The 26,392-nt window shown below is 42.5% G+C and overlaps 2 protein-coding genes across 3 annotated transcripts in view; both read left to right on the top strand.

Moving 5' to 3' along the window:
* Positions 1-2: 2 nt before the first annotated feature.
* snapin (SNAP associated protein) lies at positions 3-12,941 on the top strand. Its single transcript, XM_061908359.1, has 4 exons — positions 3-161; positions 10,283-10,329; positions 11,990-12,108; positions 12,178-12,941. The coding sequence occupies exons 1-4, from the start codon at positions 46-48 to the stop codon at positions 12,283-12,285; spliced, it is 390 nt and encodes a 129-aa protein (XP_061764343.1). The 5' UTR covers positions 3-45; the 3' UTR covers positions 12,286-12,941.
* A 1,920-nt stretch (positions 12,942-14,861) lies between these two features.
* smad10a (SMAD family member 10a) overlaps positions 14,862-26,392 on the top strand; it is an 88,108-nt gene continuing 76,577 nt past the window's right edge. The window contains exon 1 of one of the 2 annotated variants that reach the window (XM_061908356.1): positions 14,862-15,132. In XM_061908356.1, coding sequence (XP_061764340.1) covers positions 15,129-15,132 — 4 coding nt within the window. In that variant the 5' untranslated portion in view covers positions 14,862-15,128. The remainder of the gene's footprint in view (positions 15,133-26,392) is intronic. The other variant, XM_061908357.1, reaches the window with a different exon arrangement.

Genomic DNA, 26,392 nt, shown 5'->3' with positions numbered 1-26,392 from the left:
CGTACGTCACAAAAACGTCATTTCCGGCAAAGCGCCCATGAAAAGATGGCGTCTGGGGCTGTTGTTGACGATTCCTCAGGCAAAGATGCAATTGCAGAGGGGATGTATAACGTCTTACAACCAGCCGTTCAGCAGCTGGACCTGCATGTGCACTCGGTCAGGTGAATATGCGCCATGTTGTGTCCTTTGCTTTCGACGTCGGGGCATCGTCGCCATCGCATCACATCAATGCTAACTAGTTAGCTAGGAAGCTACAACTACAAGTCTCGTGACCAGGCTTGTAACAAATTCCGAATTTGTCATTTTAAATTAATTTAAAATTGAATTGGCTTCGCCCAATACCATTTTGAATTAGAATATATTTATTGCAATGAAGATACTTTTCTTTTAGCCACGTTAAGAAATACATTACAATTCATCACGTTTTGGCTTTGATACTAAACATAATTTAGAAACACTAAAATTAAATACAAATTACATCGACACTGGCAAAAACTATGTTAAAAATAGTCTAATTTGTGCTGGGTTTGTGACGTTATTTGTGAGGTTGGTTTTGTTTGAGTTCCATCTATTTTCCTACCGCTTATTCCCTTTTGGGGTCGCGGGGGGCGCTGGCGCCTATCTCTGCTACAATCGGGCGGAAGGCTGTGTGAACCCTGGACAAGTCGCTACCTCATCGCAGGGCCAACACAGATAGACAGGCAGAGCAAAGCTCTGAAAGGTGCGGGCATCAGTCGGCTTGACAACCGGGGAGGTCAGAATGGCTGCTATTTCGCTTTGAGCAAGCTGATGTGGCTGTCCATACTGGAACTGCAAAGCTTGCATGGTGGCTGTATATGGGTATGGATGGTGGCGGCACTACTGACCTATCATTTGTGCTTCTGGAAACTTGAGATCTTCAAGTAGCACATCCATCCATCCATCCATCCATTTTCTACCGCTTATTCCCTTTTGGGGTCGCGGGGGGCGCTGGCGCCTATCTCAGCTACAATCTGGCGGAAGGCAGGGTACACCCTGGACAAGTCGCCACCTCATCGCAGGGCCAACACAGATAGACAGACATTTACACTCACATTCACACACTAGGGCCAATTTAGTGTTGCCAATCAACCTATCCCCAGGTGCATGTCTTTGGAAGTGGGAGGAAGCCGGAGTACCCGGAGGGAACCCACGCATTCACGGGAAGAACACATGATATTTGTAATTTTCACTTAAGTCTGTATGGGCTTCGAGTAGGTTACAAAGAGCAAGCTTGAGGTTAGCCAACTCTCTTTCACTATCTGCAGTAAAATCTGGAATTTTAGGTTGTGGCACCCCGTCAGTTGAGGGTTGTGTCAAGTTAGTGGGTAATGGGGGAACATTGTGATTTGACAGCATCTGTGGCTGATCGACTGTGGGCATGCTACCCTCTAGTGGTGAAGTGTATAATGGTTACTGAGGTGTTAGTGCCGTGAGCCCTGGGAGGTGATGAAATTACGTTTGCACCTGAGTAAGCGTCAGGTATTGCAGGTGGAAAGGGATGACTGAGCACATTCGGGGGGTTGTAAGAAGTAACTGCAGGTGTATAGGTTGCTGTAGTGAGTTGATTGGCTGGTTGGATGCATTCTCTGGATTTGCCACAGTTCTGAGGAGGGCCCTTGAGTTGTAGTAAACATGTGCCTTTGCTGGGGAGTTGTTCCTGATGTACAGCAGGAGACACCATTCCATATGAAGCAACAGAGGAGGAGGAGCTTGGGCATTGTGGTGTGAATGCTTGTGTTAATGTAAGTGGGGAACCAGCTCTCTCACGTGCAGCTGCGGGAATGATGTCCACTTTATTAGTTTCATTCCCTGACACTGAATGTGTGCTTGCTGTTATACATCCCTCAAGTGGATTCTTTACAAAGTTCAGTTGCTTTGTTACTGATTCCGGTGAGTGAGGATGTGAAATGTAAATTGCAGCACAACTGTCGCTCACTGAAGGAGGTTGTGCTGGTGAAGGCTCATTGTGAAGGTCATTTCCATCCATTTCTTCTTCCATGAGGAAGGAAGATATCTGTTCCATCAGCTGTTGTCGTCGCCGTTGTTTGCTCTCACATTGGCGGAGTTTAGCAGTAAGTCGAGTCATCTACAGTTACAAGGGAAATTCTACACCCCTACAACCTGCAGGACCTAAATGGATGACTTCAAGGCTAAGCACAACAGCAGCGCCTCTCCAGCAGATTGGTGCAACGCTATCAACAGGAGAAGCCCTCGGGGAGCACAACAGAAAGGGGTCCCTTCAAGGTCAAAAGTCAAGCTACAGCTGTATATCTTGGAGCAGCGCCAACACGACAGGGTGCCTCCATTAAGCACGCTCCTGCTGAGACCAACAAAACTAACAAAATGCATTGTCTCTTCTGCAAAAGCAAGGAACACTATATTAGTCGCTGTCAACAGATCAGAAAACATTCTGCGGCGCACCTGGATAAATGGATAGTAGAAGAAGTACGATGTTGGAGATGTGCACGTGCTCATGCACCTGACGCATGTACTCTCAAGAAGCCCTGCAGCGATTGCAATGGTATCCACCTCCAAATTCTCCACAATGTAGCTCAAAGGTATACTGAAGACACCCAGATGACTCCCACCGAGAGTCGTGTCTATTTGACTCCCAGCATCACCTCAAGTAGAGTGCTCCTGAAAGTTGTCCCTGTACTGCTGCACCATAATTTAAAAACAATGGAGACATTTGCTGTCTTAGATGATGGGGCTCAACGAACTATGATTTTACCTGACGCAGCCCAACATCTACACTTGCCTGGCCAACATGAAATTCTTGCCCTGCGCACCGTGCGCACAGACCTTACCCACCTCAAGGGTTTAACAGGTGACTTTGAGATCTCCCCAATAAAGAACCCAGGGAAACGGTACAAAGTGCAAGGTGCGTTTACTGCACAAGGTCTGGATCTGATGGAGCAGACCTACCCAGTTCAGAGACTTCAGAAGAAGTATACACATCTACGTGGGATTTCGTTGCAACCTTTCTCCAATGCACGCCCCCTAGTGTTAATCGGGTCAGACAATGTGCACCTGATCACTGCAACGAAGCCAATCCGCCAGGTAAATAATGGAGGACCCATAGCCATCCACACAGCCCTTGGATGGACTTTACAAGGAGTGGAAGAAAGAACACAAGTACAAAGCTCAACACAATTGTCTATTTACCTCAATTGCCACTCCCAATGACATCTTGTTTCGTAATGTGGAAAAGTTATGGCAACTTGATGTTTTGCCTTTCAAAAACGAAAAGATTGTTGTCATAACTTTTCCACATGTCATTTTACATTAATTTAAAATTGAATTAGTACCTAGGAGTCTTGTTCACGAGTGAGGGAAGAGTGGATCGTGAGATCGACAGGCGGATCGGTGCGTCCCTTAGAGATAGGGTGAGAAGCTCTGCCATCCGGGAGGAACTCAAAGTAAAGCCGCTGCTCCTTCACATCGAGAGGAGCCAGATGAGGTGGTTCGGGCATCTGGTCAGGATGCCACCCGAACGCCTCCCTAGGGAGGTGATTAGGGCACGTCCAACCGGTAGGAGGCCACGGGGAAGACCCAGGACACGTTGGGAAGACTATGTCTCCCGGCTGGCCTGGGAACGCCTTGGGATCCCCCGGGAAGAGCTAGACGAAGTGGCTGGAGAGAGGGAAGTCTGGGTTTCCCTGCTTAGGCGGTTGCCCCCGCGACCCGACCTCGGATAAACGGAAGAAGATGGATGGCTGGATGAATTGGCTTTGCCCAATTTCATTTTGAATTAGAATATATTTATTGCAATGAAGATCATTTTCTTTTAGCCATGTTAAGAAATACATTACAATTCATCACGTTTTGGCTTTGATACTAAATATAATTTAGAAACACTAAAATTAAATACAAATTACACCGACACTGGCAAAAACTATGTTAAAAATAGTCTCATTTGTGCTGGGTTTGTGACGTTGTTTGTGAGGTTGGTTTTGTTTGAGTTCCATCTATTTTCCTACCGCTTATTCCCTTTTGGGGTCGCGGGGGGCGCTGGCGCCTATCTCTGCTACAATCGGGCGGAAGGCGGTGTAAACCCTGGACAAGTCGCCACCTCATCGCAGGGCCAACAAAGATAGACAGACAACATTCACACTCACATTCACACACTAGGGCCAATTTAGTGTTGCCAATCAACCTATCCCCAGGTGCATGTCTTTGGAGGTGGGAGGAAGCCGGAGTACCCGGGGGGAACCCACGCATTCACGAGGAGAACATGCAAATTGTTATTGTTTGAGTTATTAAAGATTATTTTATTGTCCAAAGGTCAGCCGTCACCTGCATGTGTCCAAAGTAAACCAAAAATGATGTCATTCATTTTAGCTGGTTTGTGCTGTTTAAGTCAGTGGTCCCCAACCACCGGTCCGGGGACCTGTACCGGTCCAGGATGCATTTGCTACTGGGCCGCACAGAAACATTCATTTATAAACTACCGCATTTTCTCTGACTTAAAGGCCTACTGAAACCCACTACTACCGACCACACAGTCTGATAGTTTATATATCAATGATGAAATCTTAACATTGCAACACATGCCAATACGGCCGGTTTAGTTTACTAAATTGCAATTTTAAATTTCCCGCGGTGTTTCTTGTTTAAAACGTCGCGGAATGATGACGCGTGCGCGTGACGTCACGGACTGACAGGAAATATTAGCGCGGCACCACTTGCGGCTAAAAGTCGTTTCTTTTCATCGCGCAATCAAACAGTATTCTGCACATCTGTGTTGCTGAATCTTATGCAATTTGTTCAATTAATAATGGAGAAGTCAAAGTAGAAAGTTGGAGTTGGGAAGCTTTAGCCTTTAGCCATACAAACAGACGGTGATTCCTTGTTTAAAATTCCTGGAGGTGAAGCTTTACTATGAATCAGAGCGGTCAAGCGAACATGGATCCCGACCGCTTGTCAACTGGTAGGTTTCGGTGAGAAAATTGTGTTAAAAAGTCGCCTCTTACCGGAGATCTGTGGAGTTTGCGCCGTTCTTGTATCTGCCGTGGCTTCCCTCAGACACTGGCCTCAAGACACCCGTGGACACACCCTTCCGACTATTAGGTACTATTTAATCTCACTAAAACACTAGCAACACAATAGAAAGAAAAGGGATTTCCAGGAATTATCCTAGTAAATGTGTCTAAAAACATCTGAATCCGTCCGAATGCAATCGCCTTTTTTTTTTTTTTAACTTTATTTTTTCTAGTCCTTCGCTATCAATATCATCATCCACAAATCTTTCATCCTCGCTCAAATTAATGGAGAAATTGTCGTTTTCTCGGTCCGAATACCTCTTTTTGTTGGAGGCTCCCATTATAACCGATGTGAGGAGCCCTCACCCTTGTGACGTCATTGTCTGCGACTTCCGGTAAAGGCAGGACTTTTTTATCAGCACCAAAAGTTGTGAACTTTATTGTGGATTAATCCAGATGGATCTCTATTACAATCCCTAAAAAGGGCACTTTAAGTTAATGATTACTTCTATGTGTAGAAATCTTTATTTATAATTGAATCACTTGTTTATTTTTCAACAAGTTTTCAGTTATTTTTACATCTTTTTTTCCAAATACTTCAAGAAAGACCACTACAAATGAGCAATATTTTGCACTGTTGTACAATTTAATAAATCAGAAAGTGGTGACATAGTGCTGTATTTTACTTCTTCATCTGTTTCTTTCAACCAAAAATGCTTTGCTGTGATTAGGAGGTACTTGAATTAAAAAAATGTTCACTCAGGGTTCATCACTGAAAAAAGTTTGAGAACCACTGGTCCCACCCGAATGCAGCTGAGATAGGCTTCCGCACCCTCCGTGACCCCAAAAGAAAATGGATGGATAGACTACTTTGGCCAAAGTCTAATTTTTTTTTTGCTGTATTAATCTGCCACACGCAGAAAGCCGGTCCATGAAAATGATGCGTACCGTATTTCCTTGAATTGCCGCAGGGCATATAGTATGGGCCTGCCTTGAATTACTGCCGGGTCAAACTTGCTTCCCAAAATAATTAGCGCATGCTTAGTATTACCGCCAGGTCAAACTCGTGACGTCACGAGTGACACTTCCCCTGTCCTCGTTTTCAAAATGGAGGAGGCTGATTTCAATACCGGTAATTTGAAATCGCATAAAGGGAAGAAGATTAAGAGCTATTCAGTAGGATTTAAGGTCCAAGCTTACACGACACTCACATTTTTACGGCATACCTTTGGTAAGTGCCGGAGTGAGAAGAGGTTTTAAAATAATTAGCGCATGCTTACTTTTACTGCATGCCTTTGTTAAGCGCAGGAGTGAGAAGCGGTTTTAAATTAATTAGCGCCCCGGCGGCAATTCAATGAAATACGGTATGTTAAACCGGTGGCAGCACGGTGGTAGAGTGGTTACTGCGTCTGCCTCACAATACGAACTGAATTCAGTCCCGGGCTCGGGCTCTTTCTGTGCGGAGTTTGCATGTTGTCCCCGTGACTGCGTGGGTTCCCTCCGGGTACTCCGGCTTCCTCCCACTTCCAAACACATGCACCTGGAGATAGGTTGATTGGCAACACAAAATTGGCCCTACTGTGTGAATGTTGTCTATCTGTGTTGGCCTTGTGATGAGGTGGAGACTTGTCCAGGGTGTGCACCGCCTTCCGCCCGATTGTAGCTGAGATAGGCTCCAGCGACCCCAAAGGGAATAAAAGGTAGAAAATGGATCGATGGATTGACCCCGAAAGGGACAAGCGGTAGAAAATGGATGGATGGATGGGTGGACATTAAACCGTTGGGGAGCTCTGGTTTAAATGATTGACTGTGCTGTTTTCCAGTGAACGAATTGTTCAAAAGTTGCACGTTTTTTTTACTGAATCAGCATTCACCAAGTTGTCGTCGCCATTAACTCGGCCAGTTACTCGCCCCTGCCGTACTAGCCAAATTAAGAAAATAAACCATACAATATGTTATTAATTATACCCCTGTTAGTCTTACTGTGAATTAATCAATGTATTTGTCCCATTGAAATTGCAACAAATAGGTTTATTGCTTCAAATCAACTCTCCTTTCCGCTTCTTGCCTGGGGTTGTTGCTACGGATGCCTAACGTCGACTCACTGGATCAAAGACACTGGGTGAAAGAACTACTAAGCGAACGCTGGGTCCCACTGAATAATCCTTCATTATTAAACCATCGATAATGATTCATTGAGACTCACTCACTGGTCATTGGGAGCGAGGCCATCAACGTCTGTGAGTCAGGAAATGAACTGATTGAATTAGGGTCTGTGTGAGCCAGCTTTCCTCTGTTATATTAGTTATTTTATTTGATATTGCACTGTTAAAATCTTATTGCAATGTTGCACTAGTGTTCGAGGTTGTTTTTTTTACATTTAGTTTTTATTTGGTCCAGAGAATTCACTTATATGTAGTAAGTGTGTCCATCATACACCTACAGTAAACTGTAGGTGTAGGATGTATCAACGCATCACTGACAGTCAGGTGGATTATAAATGTCTTTATTGTAATATCCTGTAACACTTTGAATGGTGGCGAGTCCACTTTGGTTAGAGGATTATCTCTCAAAAATCTTTTAACAGTTGTGAGCATTTCCTTCGGTATGTACTATACTTTTAACCAGCAACAGGCGCTGTTGTGCCACTCTGCCTCACATACCCTTTATTATAGATACATTTTCATTATCCCATATAAAAATCTCATTAAAATTGCATTAATATTATTATAGGGAGCCCACAGTTAGAGAGAGAGACATGAGTGATAGGCAAAAACTACAACGTCGTTAACTGAGACTCTGATTATAATTAAGTGTGAACAACGGCTGTAGTTTACTAAGACGGAGTGAACTTATCTTGAATTTTTTACAATTGTCGAATTATTACTGTTACCTCGAAAGTTGTGCAGCATTAACTTTGGCAACTGTTATTAAATGGGATTACTTGTTTCCGTAGTATTTGCGAGTCTCTATGCATGCGCCTTATACGGTTGACCGATGACGGCGAGACTTGTGCAGTCACTAATCACGTGCTACACATGCGTTCTGTGATTAGTGAATAAAGTGATTTGTAACGTTCGACACAAGTGAATGTTGAGGAGGCTCTGCATGTGTTCTTTGATGAGTGAATCGTGAGGTTCTGCAAATGCGCTTTGTGAGAGGTGAATCAAGGGATTCACATTTTCTCTAAATGAAGCCAAAATATCATCATTTGTTTGTGTTAATTGCTGCAGTAAAAGTTGGGATGCTTTGTTTTCATGATATTAATTTTTACAATTTCCGGAAGTTACGGCATCGTAAAGTTGGCCGCCTTCCAAAAACTTTGTTAAAATGGTCCTATTTGTTTGTTCTAAGTTTGTGCAGTTAAAATTATCGATCGTTCTGCTATCCTTTTAGAGTAATTAAGAATTAATGTTTACCAAAATCACATCAGAAGCCAACCGTAATTCTTAGTTTTCGACTAAAACTGTGTAATTTTGGAGTTCGCATGTTCTCCCTGTGAATGCGTGGGTTTCCTTTGGGTACTCCGGCTTCCTCCCACTTCCAAAGACATGCACCTGGGGATAGGTTGATTGGCAACACTAAATTGGCCCTAGTGTGTGAATGTGAGTGTGAATGTTGTCTGTCTATCTGTGTTGGCCCTGCGATGATGTGGCGACTTGTCAAGGGTGTTCCCTGCCTTCCGCCCGATTGTAGCTGAGATAGGCGCCAGCGCCCCCCGCCATCCCAAAAGGGAATAAGCGGTAGAAAATGGATGGTTGGATGGACTGTGTCATTTTTGTTCCAATCAATAACAAAATAGTCTCATTTGTTTGCTATGTTTTTGCTAGTCTGTGTGGTTAAAATTATCAAATGTGCTGCTATATTAACTTTTCCGTAAGTGTCCTCACCAGTCATCAGGAATTTTCAGTTTTTAACCAAAACTGTCTAATTTGCACTCTAAATTATACTAGAGTGGTCTCCTTCAGGTTTGTGTTGGTTGCTAGTACAAAGTACTGGGTTACATGTGGCATCACATGACCTGTATTCGGTTACTCAAGCACATGGGGCAAACAACCGTTTTGTTTTTAAACAGTTAAACCAAAAAAAAGGCACTTTCAATGCAAAAAAAAAAGAACTGGCATTAAAAAACTCTGATCAAAACAGCAAGTGAAATGACAACGGCGTAAAAATGGCATATACATGCGCTTCTCCCGTCCGTTGAAATCGTTCAAATAGGGACTTGGTAAAAAGTCATTAAAGTTTCAAATAATTCCAAAATTGTTTTTCATGGCTGTTCATGTTGTCTGTCTATCTGTGTTGACCCTGCAATGAGGTGGCGATTTGTCTAGGGTGTACCCCGCCTTCTGCCCTAGTGGAGCTGGGATTGGCTCCATCACCCCCCAGAACAGCGGTAGATAATGGATGGATGGATGTACTGTACTCTCCAGAATTTTTTCTTAAGAGTTTAAAGAGTGTGCTGAGCAGTTTGTTACCACAAGTTGCTCATCTAGTTATAAGGGAACTGCACTTTTTTTCTTTTTTTAATTTGCCTGTCGTTGACAATCATTGAGAGACAAGAACACACATCTTTATTTTTTATTTTTTTTTAACAATTTGGAAGATGATAAAAACTGTTGGAAAGTCGGCTAATGGAGTCACTGTTATAGCCTTCAAAGCCCTTTAAAACAACTTCAAAACACTTCAGCAATGTTTTATATACACACTGCAAGTCTATATATAATGTAGAAACAGACACATGAGCAACTTGTGGTAACAAACTGCTCAGGACACTCTTCAGACATCTAGTGTCCTGACTAATTTTAATTATTTCTCTTTCTTGTAATTTTCTGTAAAGCACTTTGAATTGCTATACTTCTAATACTGATAAATGAACATTTTTGTGAAAACTATGAAGTGCCTTTAGGTCATGTGGTTTTAAACCAGCAGTACTTGAATAGAGTTAATCATTCTGGGAAACAAAGTATTTTGCAACCATTATATATTGGAAGTTCTATTAAATGTAAAATATTTGTTTAATATAATGTGGATTTATTCTCAGATGTCAATAGAAAACATGCTGTAGTATTTATATGTAAAATGTATAACTGGATTCAGCACAATTACCGATTGGAAATCCATTTAATTTCTACTTCAATTCGAATACTAATTTCAATATTTCATAATTCTTTTTCCTTTTTGCAACATTCTCGATTCAACTTGGAATTTTACGGAGTCCTGCTGGTGACTGTAATAATGGTAATCAATGGATTGTGCATTATTTGTGTTTTTATCCAAAGAGAAAGCCAAGTGGAACTGAGAGAACACATTGACAACCTTGCATCAGGTAATTTGCTTCAAATACAACGACTTCAGATGTATGATTCTAGCACATCAAATATTGCAATGAGCATAATTTCCAAGAATGTCATGAACTGACTACTGTGGTACTTAGTACTTGGTAAGTCCCACTTTTTGTTTGATTTGTTTTTGCTGAAAGTTTTCCCCTGTATACTGTCTTGGTTATTGTGCAACCTAATAAATTAGTCTGTTTATTTGGATTTAATTAATCAGTTATTTGACTTGTACCATATTTTCGGGCTATAGATAGAGTGTACTGGTTTTTAAGCCGCACCAACCAAATTTCAGAGGAAAAAAACCTTTTTTATATGCTAGTCACGCCGAAATATAAGCCGCAAATATATATCGGTACGAAAGATATTTGTAAATGTTTATTTTACATACTTTAACTAACGATGCCAGTAACGTGGCAGAAAAACGGTTGATCAAACAAAACAGAAGTCATCGTCATGGACCCATAACTGCAGAAGCTAGCTCACCAATTAGCTAAACAGACTCAATAACTCCACAGTGACGTTTTTGGGAATCTGAAACAATACAAAAATAATGCTGTAGAGGTTGCTCTCTAGTGGGTTCTTCGGACCATCACACACTGCCAGGAGAGCCTAGAATTCAGGGTATAACACTGTTTTTTTATTTTCATAAATGTGCAGTGGCTTTTGCTTTCCAGCAAAATGTCTTTCTCTCCTGTGTCCGCTCAGCAGCACCTCCAACTATGTCTCATTCCGGCTGCTGCTAATAAAGCTAACAGGTGATTAGATAACAAGGCCCACCTGGGCCATCCACTCACCTGTCGCTGTCTTCAAGGCCTGTCCTGGCACACCCGTTCCGCGGTAGGCCCGCAGGCCACGGCCCCCTCCACAAATGCCATGGGAAGTTATTTAATACTAATATAGACAGTTCCAAACATGTTGGCATATTTGCCAATGCTAACAACGATAGCTGGAATAAATTACCTTAGCATGTAAAAATATGCATGGAAACCCTACTACAGACACAATAAATTACAATAGCACGAACAAATACGCATGGAAACACTTCTACAGTGATCACACATGGAACGGTTTAGTAGGTATTAATTTTTTAGTTACATTATATAACTTACTACTGTGACTTGAAGTGATGAATGAAAATTATTTAGAGCAGAAATGCTGTGGACGATTTTCCTCCGGTTCAAGTCACAAAACAGGGTACATTTTCAACCCGCTGCAAGTGCAGTGAGTAAGCTTGTCCAAAAGATGGCGCCATAACACAAACAATTACACCATTTTTTATTGTCTATGTCAGTGTATTATTAAAACTATTGAAATTGTATTCAAAACATTATGGCCATTAGCAAAGAAAAATCAATTCATTAGCTGCAGGCTACAATTTTGTAAGCTGCTGGGTTCAACGCGTTTTGGAATAAGTAGCGGCTTATTGTCTGGAGAATATGGTATTTCACCTTTTTTTTTTCTGCCTGTAAAACTTTATCTTTAATAAAATGGGCTTGTGTTCATATATTTGGATATTTGAAATGTATTCATAAGATTTGCGTTGTTTCTTAGGGGTAAAATGTTGTATAATTTGGTATTTGTCTGACCTTTTGAAATGGATGAGCCTGTATTTTTTTCTTTCGGTAATGTGTGTTTTGATTTTATTTCAAGAATTATGCCGGATAAATGAACATCAAAAAGTGGCTCTAGACCTGGACCCATATGTAAAGAAGCTTCTCAATGCAAGACGAAGAGTTGTGCTCGTAAACAACATTTTACAGAACGCTCAGGTCAGTAATGAACATTTTTGTTTTTAAAACACTAATTATTCAAATAACTTGTTACATTCTTTCTCGCAGGAACGTCTAAGAAGACTAAACCATAATGTAGCCAAAGAGACAGCAAGACGGAAGACGATGCTAGAGGCTTCAGGAGTGTTTAACACTCGCTCCCCCAGTAAACACTGAGCGTCCGCCTCCTCTGCCCAGCAAACACTGAATAAACCAGAAAGTTTAGGGAACACACGACATGTTGATGTCTTGCCTTGCGTCATCTGATGTCGTAATGCAAATACACTCTGCTTTATCTTATTCTATATTACACACAAGTGGTTGTTTTGTTTCATGATGAATGCATTTTTTCAACGCTCTTCAGCTCGTTTATAGAATCTTTTGACCTATACTACTTTTATGAATAATAACTTTAAAGGAGGCTACTGAAAACTATCTTAATTATGCAACACCCTTCCCCTTTAGTGCTATTCTAGTTATTTATGAATGTCTATCTTGTTTTAATAATTTTGCTGTCTGTGTATAAAGTCTTCAAGTGAACTGTTTTCAGTTGTTTTGTAGGTGTACCTAATAATGTATGAGATTGATTCAGTTACAGTAAGACATTGTTCAAGTTTATTTGCTTAAGGTCAAATGATGGAGAATATGAAAAAAAAGGAAGGAACAAGGAAGACGCAATTGTAAATTTTTTTTTTTTTGTAAACTACTAATTCTTTTCAACGTGATGTTACATTGCTCAAATGTATTGCCTATTTGAACATAACTCAACTTGGCACACATAGCACCATTGTCCATTTTGTAATTAAAGCCAATAATTAAAAAAATGAAACTGACATGTATTGAGTATATTAATAACTTATCTGCTGTGCTGTACAATGAGCTAAAGCTTTTAGTTTAGTTGTAATATTTGACAGCCTGTTAAGGCATTTAAATTGGTCTAAAATGGCTTTTGAAGAAAAAAAAATAAGCTTTTGGAGCCTACAAACACTCAAAAATGTTTCCTATAAAATGTTGCCTTAATCATTGAATTTGTCCAATAATGCCACCTGGTATGTACGATCAATAATTCCCCAAATCTCACAACTTAAGATAATTGGAGCCCTTTTATTAGGATGCAGGATACATCCTGCCTGCGACTGTTGTAGTGCGTTCTCTCACGCGCCTCTTGGGGCGCTGTTCTGCCAGTGGTAGCTTTATTCAGCAGTAGTTTATCTAAAGGAAAAACTATATTATAATATACTTTTCACGGACGGTTGTGTGATGTTTAACCTTGGCTGATGGTACTGAGCAACGTCTAATTGGGTGAGGGTAATCAAAATACAATATTTTTAAGTTTGAGTATGATAATTGTCATTTCCCACCTGGCAACCTTGTTCCTATATGTCGTGTAGGGATTTAATGAGTTAAGCGCAAACCCGTGTAGGTTCCAGTTTGCATTAAAATGGGGAGCAATATACGCACTGATATGTATACCGTCAAACTCGCTTCCCAAAATTATTAGCGCATGCTTAGTATTGCCGCCGGGACAAATTCAGGACGTCACCAGTGACGCTTTCCCTGTCGTCATTTTTAAAATGGCGGAGTTTTTTTGGTTGTACTATGTGTAAACCAGGGGTCTTGTTCAACAGCCATACAGATCACACTGAAGGTTGTGATATAAAACAACTTTAACACTCTTACTAATATGCGCCACACTCTGTGAACACACACCAAACAAGAATGACAAACACTTTTTGGGAGAACATAGGCTCTGTAACACAAACGCACCATAACAATTACCCAGAAGGCCATGCATCCATGACTCTTGGCTATATTATACACCCCGCTAGCACCAAACCCCACCCCCCCTCCGTGTGTCGATTGAGGTGGGCGGGGTTGGGGGCGCGTGTATAATATAGCCAAGAGTCATGGATACATGGCATTCTGGGTAATTATCTTGCGTTTATAATGTGTTACAGAGCCGATGTTCTCCACAAATGTGTTTGTTATCCTTGTTTGGTTAGGGTTCACATTGTGGCGCATATTAATAAGAGTGTTAAAGTTGTTTATATCACAAACTTCAGTGTAACCAGTATGGCTGTTGAGCAAGTATGCCTTGCAATCTTGTACGGTGAGCAGCGAAATGCATGCGTCCGGCCGGCACGCAGATAGCATATAGCATGGTGTGAAGGTGGCGCGATGACATCTTGTAGAGCAGGGGTCCCCAACCACCAGGCCGCAGACATTTTTATTATTAATTGTATTTTTTTATTTATTTAAATTTTTACTGCATGCCATTGGTAAGCGCAGGGGTGAGAAGAGGTTTTAAAATTATTAGTGCCTGCTTACTTTTACCGCATGCCTTGAATAGGCGCAGGAGTGAGAAGAAGTTTAAAATTAACGCCCAGGCGGCTATCCAAGGAAATACGGTATTTATTGTCCGTTAGGTGAGACTGACTTTAACCGTCATCGAGGCTAGCATGTGCAATGTGAGTTTCTTGCCCCATGCCCATGTACACTGTGCAGTCCGCACTCGTCGCCCATGTAGATGTAGGTTAGGTTGGGGGCGGGGGGTCGCGTTAATCTCAGCGGCGCCACCTTAAAGAAAACAGTCTCGCGGGCCTGTCAATCTCCACGAACCAGACAGACCCTGGCTGGCGGCGTCCGTCTGAGAGCCGCTTCCCCATTGGCGGAGCGCGTCCGTGCCTGTGAAACGCGCCCCACCATTGGCCGAGGAGTGTCGCGACACGGACGCGCACGACCCCCCCCCCTCTATTGTTATTGTGTCGTGCGCGTGAGGAGCGGGCAGGATGCACGAGGAGGCGCTGATAAAGGGATCCAGCCAGTGAGAAACAGCAGCGAAACGTAACATGTGAGAAATGAACGCCATTTACGCATGGGATGTATTTATGGAAGCGTCGCCGCTGTTCGGGGAAAGACTCAATGTAGACGCGAGGAAACATTAGCTGCTCAACCTCCAAGTACACTTCAGACAATTGTCAACGGTCTTTCTGTCCAAGTTATTGCCTTCTCCCCGTCTGATGTGTAAGTATTATCGACCCTATCTATCATACGTTCAGCCAAGCCTCGCTTCTCCCGCCGGCGCCTACATTCAGAGCCACGTTTGGAAGTAGTAGAAGCTCGCTAAATTGTTGCTTACCTGTTTATCTCGCTGTCTCAATCTTTTCCCCGGGTTCATTCCAGGTAATGTTGTCCCTAAAGATTCCAAACTGTCTTCTACGCCTTCAGTGTAGTTAGTGGACACCAAACCTTAGCATGTATGTACGTATATGAGGACGAGTGACGCATGCATGTGTACGGTAGCTGGCATGTTTAGTGCATAGCTTGTACCAAACAGACATGTGACACGCTATTATTTTTTCCTGGGGGGTTGATGTGATAAAGTGGCCTCCAGTTTCAAGGCCTGTCTGGTGAACATCCAGTACAACACAGTACAGTACAGTAGAGAATAATTTTGTGTCTAGGAAGAGATGGAGAGCATGGATGCGGATTGTCAGTATTATACAATCCGCATCCATGGTCCAATATACATCCACATAATGGTCCTAAATCAGTAGATCTTAACCTTGTTGGAGTTACCGAACCCTACCAGTTTCATATGTGCATCCACCGAACCCTTCTTGAGTGAAAAATAAAATGTTGGGTTTTTTTCAAATTCAAGACAAAAAGTTACATGTTTTTTAACTTTCATCCATTTCTACCGCTTATTCCCTTTTGGGGTTGCGGGGGGCGCTGGCGCCTATCTCAGCTACAATCGGGCGGCAGGCGGGGTACACCCTGGACAAATCGCCACCTCATCGCAGGGCCAACACAGATAGACGGACAACATTCACACTCACATTCACACACTAGGGCCAATTTAGTGTTGCCAATCAACCTATCCCCAGGTGCATGTCTTTGGAGGTGGGAGGAAGCCGGAGTACCTGGAGGGAACCCACGCATTCACGGGGAGAACATGCAAACTCCACACAGAAAGATCCCGAGCCTGGATTTGAACCCAGGACTGCAGGAACTTCTTATTGTGAGGCAGACGCACTAACCCCTCTCCCATCTGGTGCACAAAATTAACAGTGCGTGAACATCACCTTGTTCAAAGAACAAAACCAACACTGTAAATCATGGGTGTCAAACTCTGGCCCGCGGGCCAAATTTGGCCCGCCGTGTAATTTCTTTTGGCCCTTGAGGTAATATCAAATTAAGATTAGAGCTTGCCCGCCGATATTATACAGCGGCGATGCCTGTGTATCACTGCATTCACCGCTGATACTCATACTTGCCAACCCTCACAATTTTCCCGGGAGACTCCCAAAGTACAGTGCCCCTCCCGAAAATCTCCCGGGGAAACCCATCCATCCATCCATCCATTTTCTACCGCTTATTCCCTTTTGGGGTCGTGGGGGGCGCTGGCGCCTATCTCAGCTACAATCGGGCGGAAGGCAGGGTACACCCTGGACAAGTCGCCACCTCATCGCATGGCCAACACAGATAGGCAGACAACATTCACACTCACATTCACACACTAGGGCCAATTTAGTGTTGCCAATCAACCTATCCCCAGGTGCATGTCTTTGGAAGTGGGAGGAAGCCGGAGTACCCGGAGGGAACCCACGCAGTCACGGGGAGAACATGCAAACTCCACACAGAAAGATCCCGAGCCTGGATTTGAACCCAGGACTGCAGGACCTTCGTATTGTGAGGCAGACGCACTAACCCCTCTACCACCGTGAAGCCCCCCGGGGAAACCATTGCTCCAAATTTCTACCGATTTCCACCCGGACTACAATATTGGGGTTGTGCCTTGAAGGCACTGCCTTTAGCGTCCTCTACAGCCTGTCGTCGCGTCTGCTTTTCCGCCATACAAACAACGTGCCGGCCCAGTCACATAATATACAGTATGCGGCTTTAACACACACAAGTGAATGCAAAGCATTCTTGATCAACAGCCATAAGGGTCACACTGAGGGTGCCCATATAAACAACTTTAACACTTTTACAAATATGTGCCACACCAAACAAGAATGACAAACACATTTCGGGAGAACATCCGCACCGTTGCACAACATAAACTCAACAGAAGAAATACCCAGAACCCCTTGCAGCACTAACTCTTTCGGGACGCTACAATATACACCCCCGCTACCACCAAACCCCGCTCACCCCAACACTTTTATTTGATATGGCTTTGATATTTTTTAATCATTATTATTATAATTTGAAACTCGATTTTGCATGTGACTATGAAGTTATATAAGCCTTGCTTGTTTAATATTCAATGCAAAACTTGTTTGGGTCCCTGGTAAAAGGTTAATTTGTTCAACATTGGCCCGCGGCTTTGATCAGTTTTAAATTTTGGCCCACTCTGTATTTGAGTTTGACACCCCTGCTGTAAATGAACTCACAAGAAATCACACACCTGCAATTCAGATGGAAAATTGGGGGTATCCATAACATCATCGGCGGTCAATCGAATGAGTATGACCATCCTCCTGGTAGGAGTGTATCCCTTTATGAAGGATGCCTGTGCGTCACTTTGTTTTACATGGGGAGACTGGTGCACTGACAGTCACCACACGATCCTTGACAGAATCGGGTCAGGGTCCAGTGGCATGGAGTCCAAGACGACTGGGGGACCCTTTTCTGCTGCAGCCTGCTCCAGCCATCGCAGCCGTTGTGGTAGTTCTTAAATCTACTGTCTTCTGCCTGCTCCGCTGTTGAGGTATTCACCGTATCCCTGGCTAAGGGGAAGTCAGGTACTAGGCCTTTGCCAGGGGCCACCTAAGGTAACAGTAGTAAAGGGGTTAACCTCCTAGTGCCCCAAGACCCCATAGAGGAGCCTCCACTGCCGGATGCACTTTAACGTCATGCCCAGGACTCAAATATCCACAATACGCTGTTAGGGAGAAGTTTTTATTTAGATGATGAGTCAGGTGTGTCTTGACCTCCGTGGTGGAGGCTCTGCCGAACCCCTAGGGTTCGATCGAACCCAGGTTAAGAACCACTGTTCTAAATGGACCTAGAATGACTTAGATGACAATGGTCTGTCATCTACTCCTAAAACTATCATGCTGATGTGTCATGTATAGAATATATTATAAATATCAGTGTTGGCGCTAGGAATTTTCAATGCGGGATTCTCAACCTTTTTTCAGTGATGCACCCCTTGTGAATATTTTTTAATTCAAGTACCTCCTAATCAGAGTCTTGTAAGCACAATTCCAATGGGCGCAACCGCATTTTTTCAAATTTAATGTCAAATCAATTCAAATGTTTATTGGATTCATCACTATACAGTGTACATCCACGACTAAACTACTGACTAAACTACTACCACAACTTGGTTTACTATTTATAAAATATAATAATGTAGGGTTACCTGGATATTGAAATAGGCCACCCAGCCTGAATCCACACTTCCCTCGCCAAACACCTTCGTTTCCCAACCCTCACGCTTGGATAAATCGTCCTTGATGCCATCTACGCAGTGTTGGGAGACTGTTTTGCTGTTAGATTGCGTCCAAATTTGCAAAGTGCGCGAGATTGGTGAAATGCTTACAACATGAGCAAAGCATTTTTGGTTGAAAAAAAGAGATAAAGAAGTAAAATACAGCACTATGTCATCAGATTACGATTTATTGAATTATATAACTGCAAAATATTGCTCATTTGTAGTCGTCTTTCTTGAACTATTTGGAAAAAAAGATATAAAATAACTGAAAACTTGTTGAAAAATAAACAAGTGATTCAATTATAAATAAAGATTTATACATCATCAACTTAAAGTGCCCTCTTTGGGGATTGTAATAGAGATCCATCTGGATTCATGAACTTAATTCTAAACATTTCTTCACAAGGGCTTCACGGTGGGAGAGGGGGTTAGTGCGTCTGCCTCACAATCAATCAATCAATCAATGTTTACTTATATAGCCCTAAATCACTAGTGTCTCAAAGGGCTGCACAAACCACCACGACATCCTCGGTAGGCCCACATAAGGGCAAGGAAAACTCACACCCAGTGGGACATTGGTGACAATAATGACCCAGTGGGACGTCGGTGACAATGATGACTATGAGAACCTTAGAGAGGAGGAAAGTAATGGATGTCGAGCGGGTCTAACATGATACTGTGAAAGTTCAATCCACAATGGATACAACACAGTCGCGAGAGTCCAGTCCAAACACAGCAGCGAGAGTCCCGTTCACAGCGGAGCCAGCAGGAAACCATCCCAAGGGTAGCGGACCAGCAGCGCAGAGATGTCCCCAGCCGATACACAGAGGGACATAGAAGAAAAAGAAAAGAAACGGCAGATCAACTGGTCTAAAAAGGGAGTCTATTTAAAGGCTAGAGTATACAAATGAGTTTTAAGGTGAGACTTAAATGCTTCTACTGAGGTGGCATCGCGAACTGTTACCGGGAGGGCATTCCAGAGTACTGGAGCCCGAACGGAAAATGCTCTATAGCCCGCAGACTTTTTTTGGGCTTTGGGAATCACTAATAAGCCGGAGTCCTTTGAACGCAGATTTCTTGCCGGGACATATGGTACAATACAATCGGCAAGATAAGATGGAGCTAGACCGTGTAGTATTTTATACGTAAGTAGTAAAACCTTAAAGTCACATCTTAAGTGCACAGGAAGCCAGTGCAGGTGAGCCAGTACAGGCGTAATGTGATCAAACTTTCTTGTTCTTGTCAAAAGTCTAGCAGCCGCATTTTGTACCAACTGTAATCTTTTAATGCTAGACATGGGGAGACCCGAAAATAATACGTTACAGTAGTCGAGGCGAGACGTAACAAACGCATGGATAATGATCTCAGCGTCTTTAGTGGACAGAATGGAGCGAATTTTAGCGATGTTACGGAGATGAAAGAAGGCCGTTTTAGTAACGTTTTTAATGTGTGCCTCAAAGGAGAGAGTTGGGTCGAAGATAATACCCAGATTCTTTACCGTGTCGCCTTGTTTAATTGTTTGGTTGTCAAATGTTAGAGTTGTATTATTAAATAGAGTTCGGTGTCTAGCAGGACCGATAATCAGCATTTCCGTTTTTTTGGCGTTGAGTTGCAAAAAGTTAGCGGACATCCATTGTTTAATTTCATTAAGACACGCCTCCAGCTGACTACAATCCGGCGTGTTGGTCAGCTTTAGGGGCATGTAGAGTTGGGTGTCATCAGCATAACAGTGAAAGCTAATACCGTATTTGCGTATGATGTCACCTAGCGGCAGCATGTAGATGCTGAAGAGTGCAGGGCCAAGGACCGAACCCTGGGGAACTCCACACGTTACCTTAACGTAGTCCGAGGTCACATTGTTATGGGGGACACACTGCATCCTATCAGTAAGATAAGAGTTAAACCAAGACAGGGCTAAGTCTGACATACCAATTCGTGTTTTGATACGTTCTAATAAAATATTATGATCGACGGTATCGAAAGCAGCGCTAAGATCGAGGAGCAGCAACATAGATGACGCATCAGAATCCATCGTTAGCAATACGAAGGTCCTGAGTAGTCAGGGTTCAATCCTGGGCTCGGGATCTTTCTGTGTAGAGTTTGCATGTCCTCCCTGTGAATGCGTGGGTTCCCTCCGGGTATTCAGGCTTCCTCCCACTTCCAAAGACATGCACCTGGGGATAGGTTGATTGGCAACACAAAAAAATTGGCCCTAGTGTGTGATTGTGAATGTGAATGTTGTTTGTCTATCTGTGTTGGCCCTGCAATGAGGTGGTGTCTTGTCCAGGATGTACTCCGCCTTCCGCCTGATTGTAGCTGAGATAGGCACCAGCGACCCCACATACCTTCAAGTACCCCCAGGGGTACACGTACCACCATTTGAGAACCACTGCAGTACAGTAGAGAAAAGTATTGTGTCTAGGAAGAGATGGAGAGCATGGATGTGGATTGTCACTACAATACAGACATCATGGTCCTAAATGGACCGAGATTTACATTGGTCAGTTATCTACTCCTGAAACTATCATGCTGATGTTTAATGTGTAGAATATATAATAAATATCAGTGTTGGCGCAAGGCAATTTCCATACGGGATCCCAGGGACCCCCATTTGTATGACTTGATGGGACCTCGTTTTTTAAAATTCCTAGCGCCAACACTGACATTTGTTATATATTCTATACATGAAATATCAGTACATTTTTGGGGTCCCACTTTTTTGTAACCGTTTTGAAAACAAATGATAAATGTATGCAATATTCTGTCATTTCTCACATTCTGTATTGTTTTGGAAAAAGGTTGTCATAAACGGTTCTTAATTAATTCAAAACCTATTACAAAAGATAACACATTTTTTGCATACATTAATGTACTCAGTTATAAACATTAATTCACTTTCTTCTTTCCTTCATGGATCTAAACTTTTAACCTGACTCTCGCCATTGATTGATTGATTGATTGATTGATTGAAACTTTTATTAGTAGATTGCACAGTACAGTACATATTCCATACAATTGACCACTAAATGGTAACACCCGAATAAGTTTTTCAACTTGTTTAAGTCGGGGTCCACGTTAATCAATTCATGGTAAAAGATCCTTGTGGTTCGCTGAGCTCCACAAAAAGATCTGGGCTCGAAGTCAATGCACACTCCCTTAAGATAGCAAAAAATAATGAACCAATCAGGATCGCTGGGCGGGTTGTCATAGATGCGACGTAGCACCGAAGTGAATGTTTGCATCAAAAAACAACGGCGGCAGGTAGCGAGGATTCGTGTGCTGACATTTTCTTTGCCCAAACGACATTGATCGTTTGCTGACATTGATGTGTTGTTTCAGTAAAAGTTCTCAAACTTTTTGCTCTGTCGTTATCCAATATGTCGACTGATCTGTTTTGGATTTCCCAGCGTCGCTCTCTTTAGCGTCCCGGGTTGATTTCGATGTGAGTGGTTAAAGTAGCACGTCATTCAAGGTAACAGACAAGTGCTTTATCCAATCACATACAATATTTTTTTTTTACATGGACCCGCCTTGTGAAATTCATCTCCTATTGAGAAGTTCAGATCTATGTGTGGAGTTCAGAGAACTACAAGGTTCTGGCGAGAGCCAGGTTACCCAGGAACCCCATTAAGTCATATAAATGGGGTCCCACAGTAATTTTTTGCGGTTACACTTTTTTGTAACCGTTTTGAAAACAAATGATAAATGTATGTAATATCCTGTTATATCTCACATTCTGTATTGTGTTTTGGAAAAAGTTTGTCATAAACGTTACTTATCCATCCATCCATCCATCCATTTTCTACCGCTTATTCCCATTGGGGTCGCGGGGGGCACTGGTGCCTATCTCAGCTACAATCGGGCGGAAGGCGTGGTACACCCTGGACAAGTCACCATCTCATCACAAGGCCAACACAGATAGACAAACAACATTCACACCCGGAGGGAACCCACTTATTTACGGGGAGGACATGCAAACTCCACACAGAAAGATCCCGAGCCCGGGATTGAACCCAGGACTATTCAGGACTTTCGTATTGTGAGGCAGACGCACTAACCCCTCTCCCACCGTGAAGCTCAAAAAATATTATATATATCAATATATATCGCATAGGCCGACCTGGATGGCAAGCCAGAGCCAACAGTAAAATTACCGCCACATTTCGTTCAGCATAACTCCATGTTGCATCCAACCTGACACATTCTCTTACATTTACGCACATCGTCTTTCAGTGCAGAGTGCAATTTTATGAGCCAACCAAAATCACGCAAAAATGTTACGCATAAATCAATCAATCAATCAATGTTTATTTATGTAGCCCTAATTCACAAGTGCCTCAAAGGGTTGCACAAACCACGACATCCTTGGTAGGGCCCACATAAGGGCAAGGAAAAACTCACCCCAGTGGGATGTCGACCATGATGACTTTGAGAAACCTTGGAGAGGACCCCAGGGGACCGAAAGCAATGGATGTTGAGCGGATCTAACATGATATTGTGAAAGTCCAATCCATAGTGGATCTAATGTAACCGTGAGAATCAAGTCCAAAGTGGATCCAATATAGTAGCGAGAGTGCCATCCAAAGTGGAGCCAGCAGGAAACCATCCCAAGCGGAGGCGGATCAGCAGCGCAGAGATGTCCCCAACCGATACACAGGCGAGCAGTCCATCTTGGGTTTGGACTCTGGACGAGCGGTCCATCCTGGGTACCAATTTTTGACACCCAGTTCTTCACCCATGGCCACCGGACCGGCCCTATCCACAAGGGAGGGGGGGACATAGGAGAAAAAGAAAAGAAACGGCAGCTCAAGTGGTCTAAAAAAGGGGGTCTATTTGAAGGCTAGAGTATACAAATACGTTTTAAGATGAGACTTAAATGCTTCTACTGAGGTGGCATCTCAAACTGTTACCGGGAGGGCATTCCAGAGTACTGGAGCCGGAACGGAAAACGCTCTACAGCCCGCAGACTTTTTTTGGGCTTTAGGAATCACTAATAAGCCGGAGTCTTTTGAACGCAGATTTCTTGCCGGGACATATGGTACAATACAATCGGCAAGATAGGATGGAGCTAGACCGTGTAGTATTTTATACGTAAGTAGTAAAACCTTAAAGTTACATCTTAAGTGCACAGGAAGCCAGTGCAGGTGAGCCACTATCGGCGTAATGTGATCAAACTTTCTTGTTCTTGTCAAATTAATTAATCAATTATCAAATTAATCGTTAGTTGCAGCCATTATATTGTGCCAAGCAAATACCACCCCATATGTGCCTGATGTACAGTACCAGAAACACACTAGTTGCCGTGCTAATGTTTCAAGCCATTTCCTCAGCGTATCACCATATTGAGAACGAAATAGGCACTGACACTACCCATATCCACATAGATTTTATTTGTCGAAAATATATTTTGCCCTGTCAGTTGGATGACACATCAACATACAGGCTAACGGCCATATTTTTCCCCCGTTTGTGATGGTGCTTCGCTCCTAAGCATATGTTGCAGAAACACACTAGCTTTGTTAGACAAGATCATAGACTGTATTGGACAATATAGTTTACATACGAAATGTCCATTTCTATTTATTACAAGTAATAAGAAAAACGTAAATGCCTAACTTACCTATCAAGGAGGGAATTAGCAAATTTGGCGTCAGATCAAAAAAATCTTCTCCGCCTTCAATCGTTCTTATCTTTCAAAGTCATCCCAGATACAAATCCTTGTTTTGTTCCGGGCTTAGTCATGAATAAGTTGAGAATTGTAACACATTTTGAACAGCTTTTCTTGGAATTTGAAAGTGTGTGTCAAACTTGGTCCAACTGTTGCTATCATAAAACCTTTATTAATTGGGAAAGCTCTTACTCTTCACTTACTTTAATTAAGTAACATTCTTTACTGTCATTCTCGTGTAACAATAGGGTAACTAATAGGAAAGCGGTTCTCATAGTAAATAATTGTATTGCTGTGTTCAGGAAGCAATTGTTTTCTCATTAATACTACATGAAGTTTTTTTTTTACAGTGTGCATTCTGCAGATTACTGTTAGTTGATTGTTATTACTTTGGCATTCTTCTCAGAGGAAAACAGTAATTATTGCAAATTATGACGGTATAAATTAATTAACTAAAAATGTGGTTTGATAAAAACAAGCTATCTTTGAATCTATGAAGAACTAAAACAATGGTATTTATCTATCCATCCTTTTATTTTCTACCGATTGTCCCTCTCGGAGTCACAGGGGGTGCTGGTGCCTAGCCCAGCTGCATTCAGGAGGGTGGCGGGGTACACCCTTGACAAGTTGCTACCTTATCAAAGAAATGTTATTTAGAAAAAGTTATATGCCATATTTTCCTTGAATTGCTGCCGGGCATATAGTATGCGCCTGCCTCGAATTACTGCCGGGTCAAACTCCCTTCCCAAAATAATTAGTGCATGCTTAGTATTACCGCCAGGTCAAACTCGTGTTGTCAAGAGTGACACTTCCCCTGTCAACATTTTCAAAATGGAAGAGGCTGATTTCAATACCGGTAATTTGAAATCGCATAAAGGGAAAAAGATTAAGAGCTATTCAGTAGGATTTAAGGTCCAAGCTATTGAATACCGATATGCTAAAAAGAACAGTAAGCAGCTATTTTTTATTAATATACCTGTGGAGCCGACGGTCCGACAGACAGGCAGGGCACGCTGGAGCCCAGCCCAAGATGGCGGTGAGGACAAGAAGAGCGACCTGGACTGAGTTTTATTGAAAAATAAACAATGTCAAACTGCTCAAGCCATGTCCTTCCTTGGTAGTCCTGGGAACCCGCAAGACGACGGCTTTAGACCGTCACAATACCGTAGCTGCGTCTGTCAAATATGAGTCATAAAATGACTCCCCCTTCCTGGTGGTAGAGGACGCTAGTGATCTTCTTGCGACTACTCTGCTGCAGAAGAAGTGAAATGAGTGACATGATATGTGCTGGAGGAGGTAATAAAGGAAGATCTCCATCGAGACAGAGAGACTTAAAAAACTGAAGAAAGATAAGAAAGACTGCTATAAACAAGTTATCGATGCTTTTGATCAGAAAGAGCTGGCATTGTCTATATTTATAAGTCCATGCCTTAAAAGTAAGACCATAATAAGGTTTTTTTTAATTAAATATGCTTTTCATGAGGGTATTCTTACATTACACTCAAATTTTTACTGCATACCTTTGGTAAGTGCCGGACTGAGAAGAGGTTTTAAAATAATTAGCGCATGCTTACTTTTACCGCATGCCTTTGGTAAGCACAGGAGTGAGAAGAGGTTTTAAGTTAATTAGCGCCCCGGCAGCAATTCATCGAAATACGGTATATATACTCAGATATATATATATATATATATATATATATGCTGCAGATTAGATTAAGATTATTTTATTGGAATAAATATTTGATTTATTATTTTGATTCTTTGATTAATAGTTTGAGTGTAACTAATAAGAATTGATGCATGGAGTGCTAAGAACTTTAAATATGCGGACATAATTTCCACACGCGCACTGCGGGGGTCGCACATGAGAGCGGTGGTGTGTGGGTTCTGTGATCTGTGTGGCGGGGAACAACGGAGAGGTTTTTGCATTTTTTTCCCTCAAAAGTCCAAGCTTCAATGTTGATAATTTGCATTTATAGTATTAGAAAACAAGAACGAAGATTATAGCCAGCAGAAGGAAAATCTGGTATTTCAACTATCCATCCATCCATCCATCCATTTTCTATCGCTTGTCCCGTTCGTGGTCGCAGGGGCTAATGGAGCCTATCTCAGCTGCATTCGGGCGGAAAGCGGTATACACCCTGGACAAGTCGCCAATACCCTGGACAAGT

Source organism: Nerophis ophidion, linkage group LG08, assembly GCF_033978795.1.
Source record: "Nerophis ophidion isolate RoL-2023_Sa linkage group LG08, RoL_Noph_v1.0, whole genome shotgun sequence".
Lineage (NCBI taxonomy): Eukaryota > Metazoa > Chordata > Actinopteri > Syngnathiformes > Syngnathidae > Nerophis > Nerophis ophidion.
Note: the sequence above shows the minus strand (reverse complement) of the source record. Positions and strands in the feature narration are given on the sequence as shown.

Coding starts and splice junctions, on each gene's coding strand:
- snapin (XM_061908359.1), top strand. CDS start 46: ATGGCGTCTGGGGCTGTTGTTGACGATTCCTCAGGCAAAGATGCAATT. Junction 162..10,282: donor CTGCATGTGCACTCGGTCAG/GTGAATATGCGC, acceptor TTTTATCCAAAG/AGAAAGCCAAGTGGAACTGA. Junction 12,109..12,177: donor ACATTTTACAGAACGCTCAG/GTCAGTAATGAA, acceptor TCTTTCTCGCAG/GAACGTCTAAGAAGACTAAA.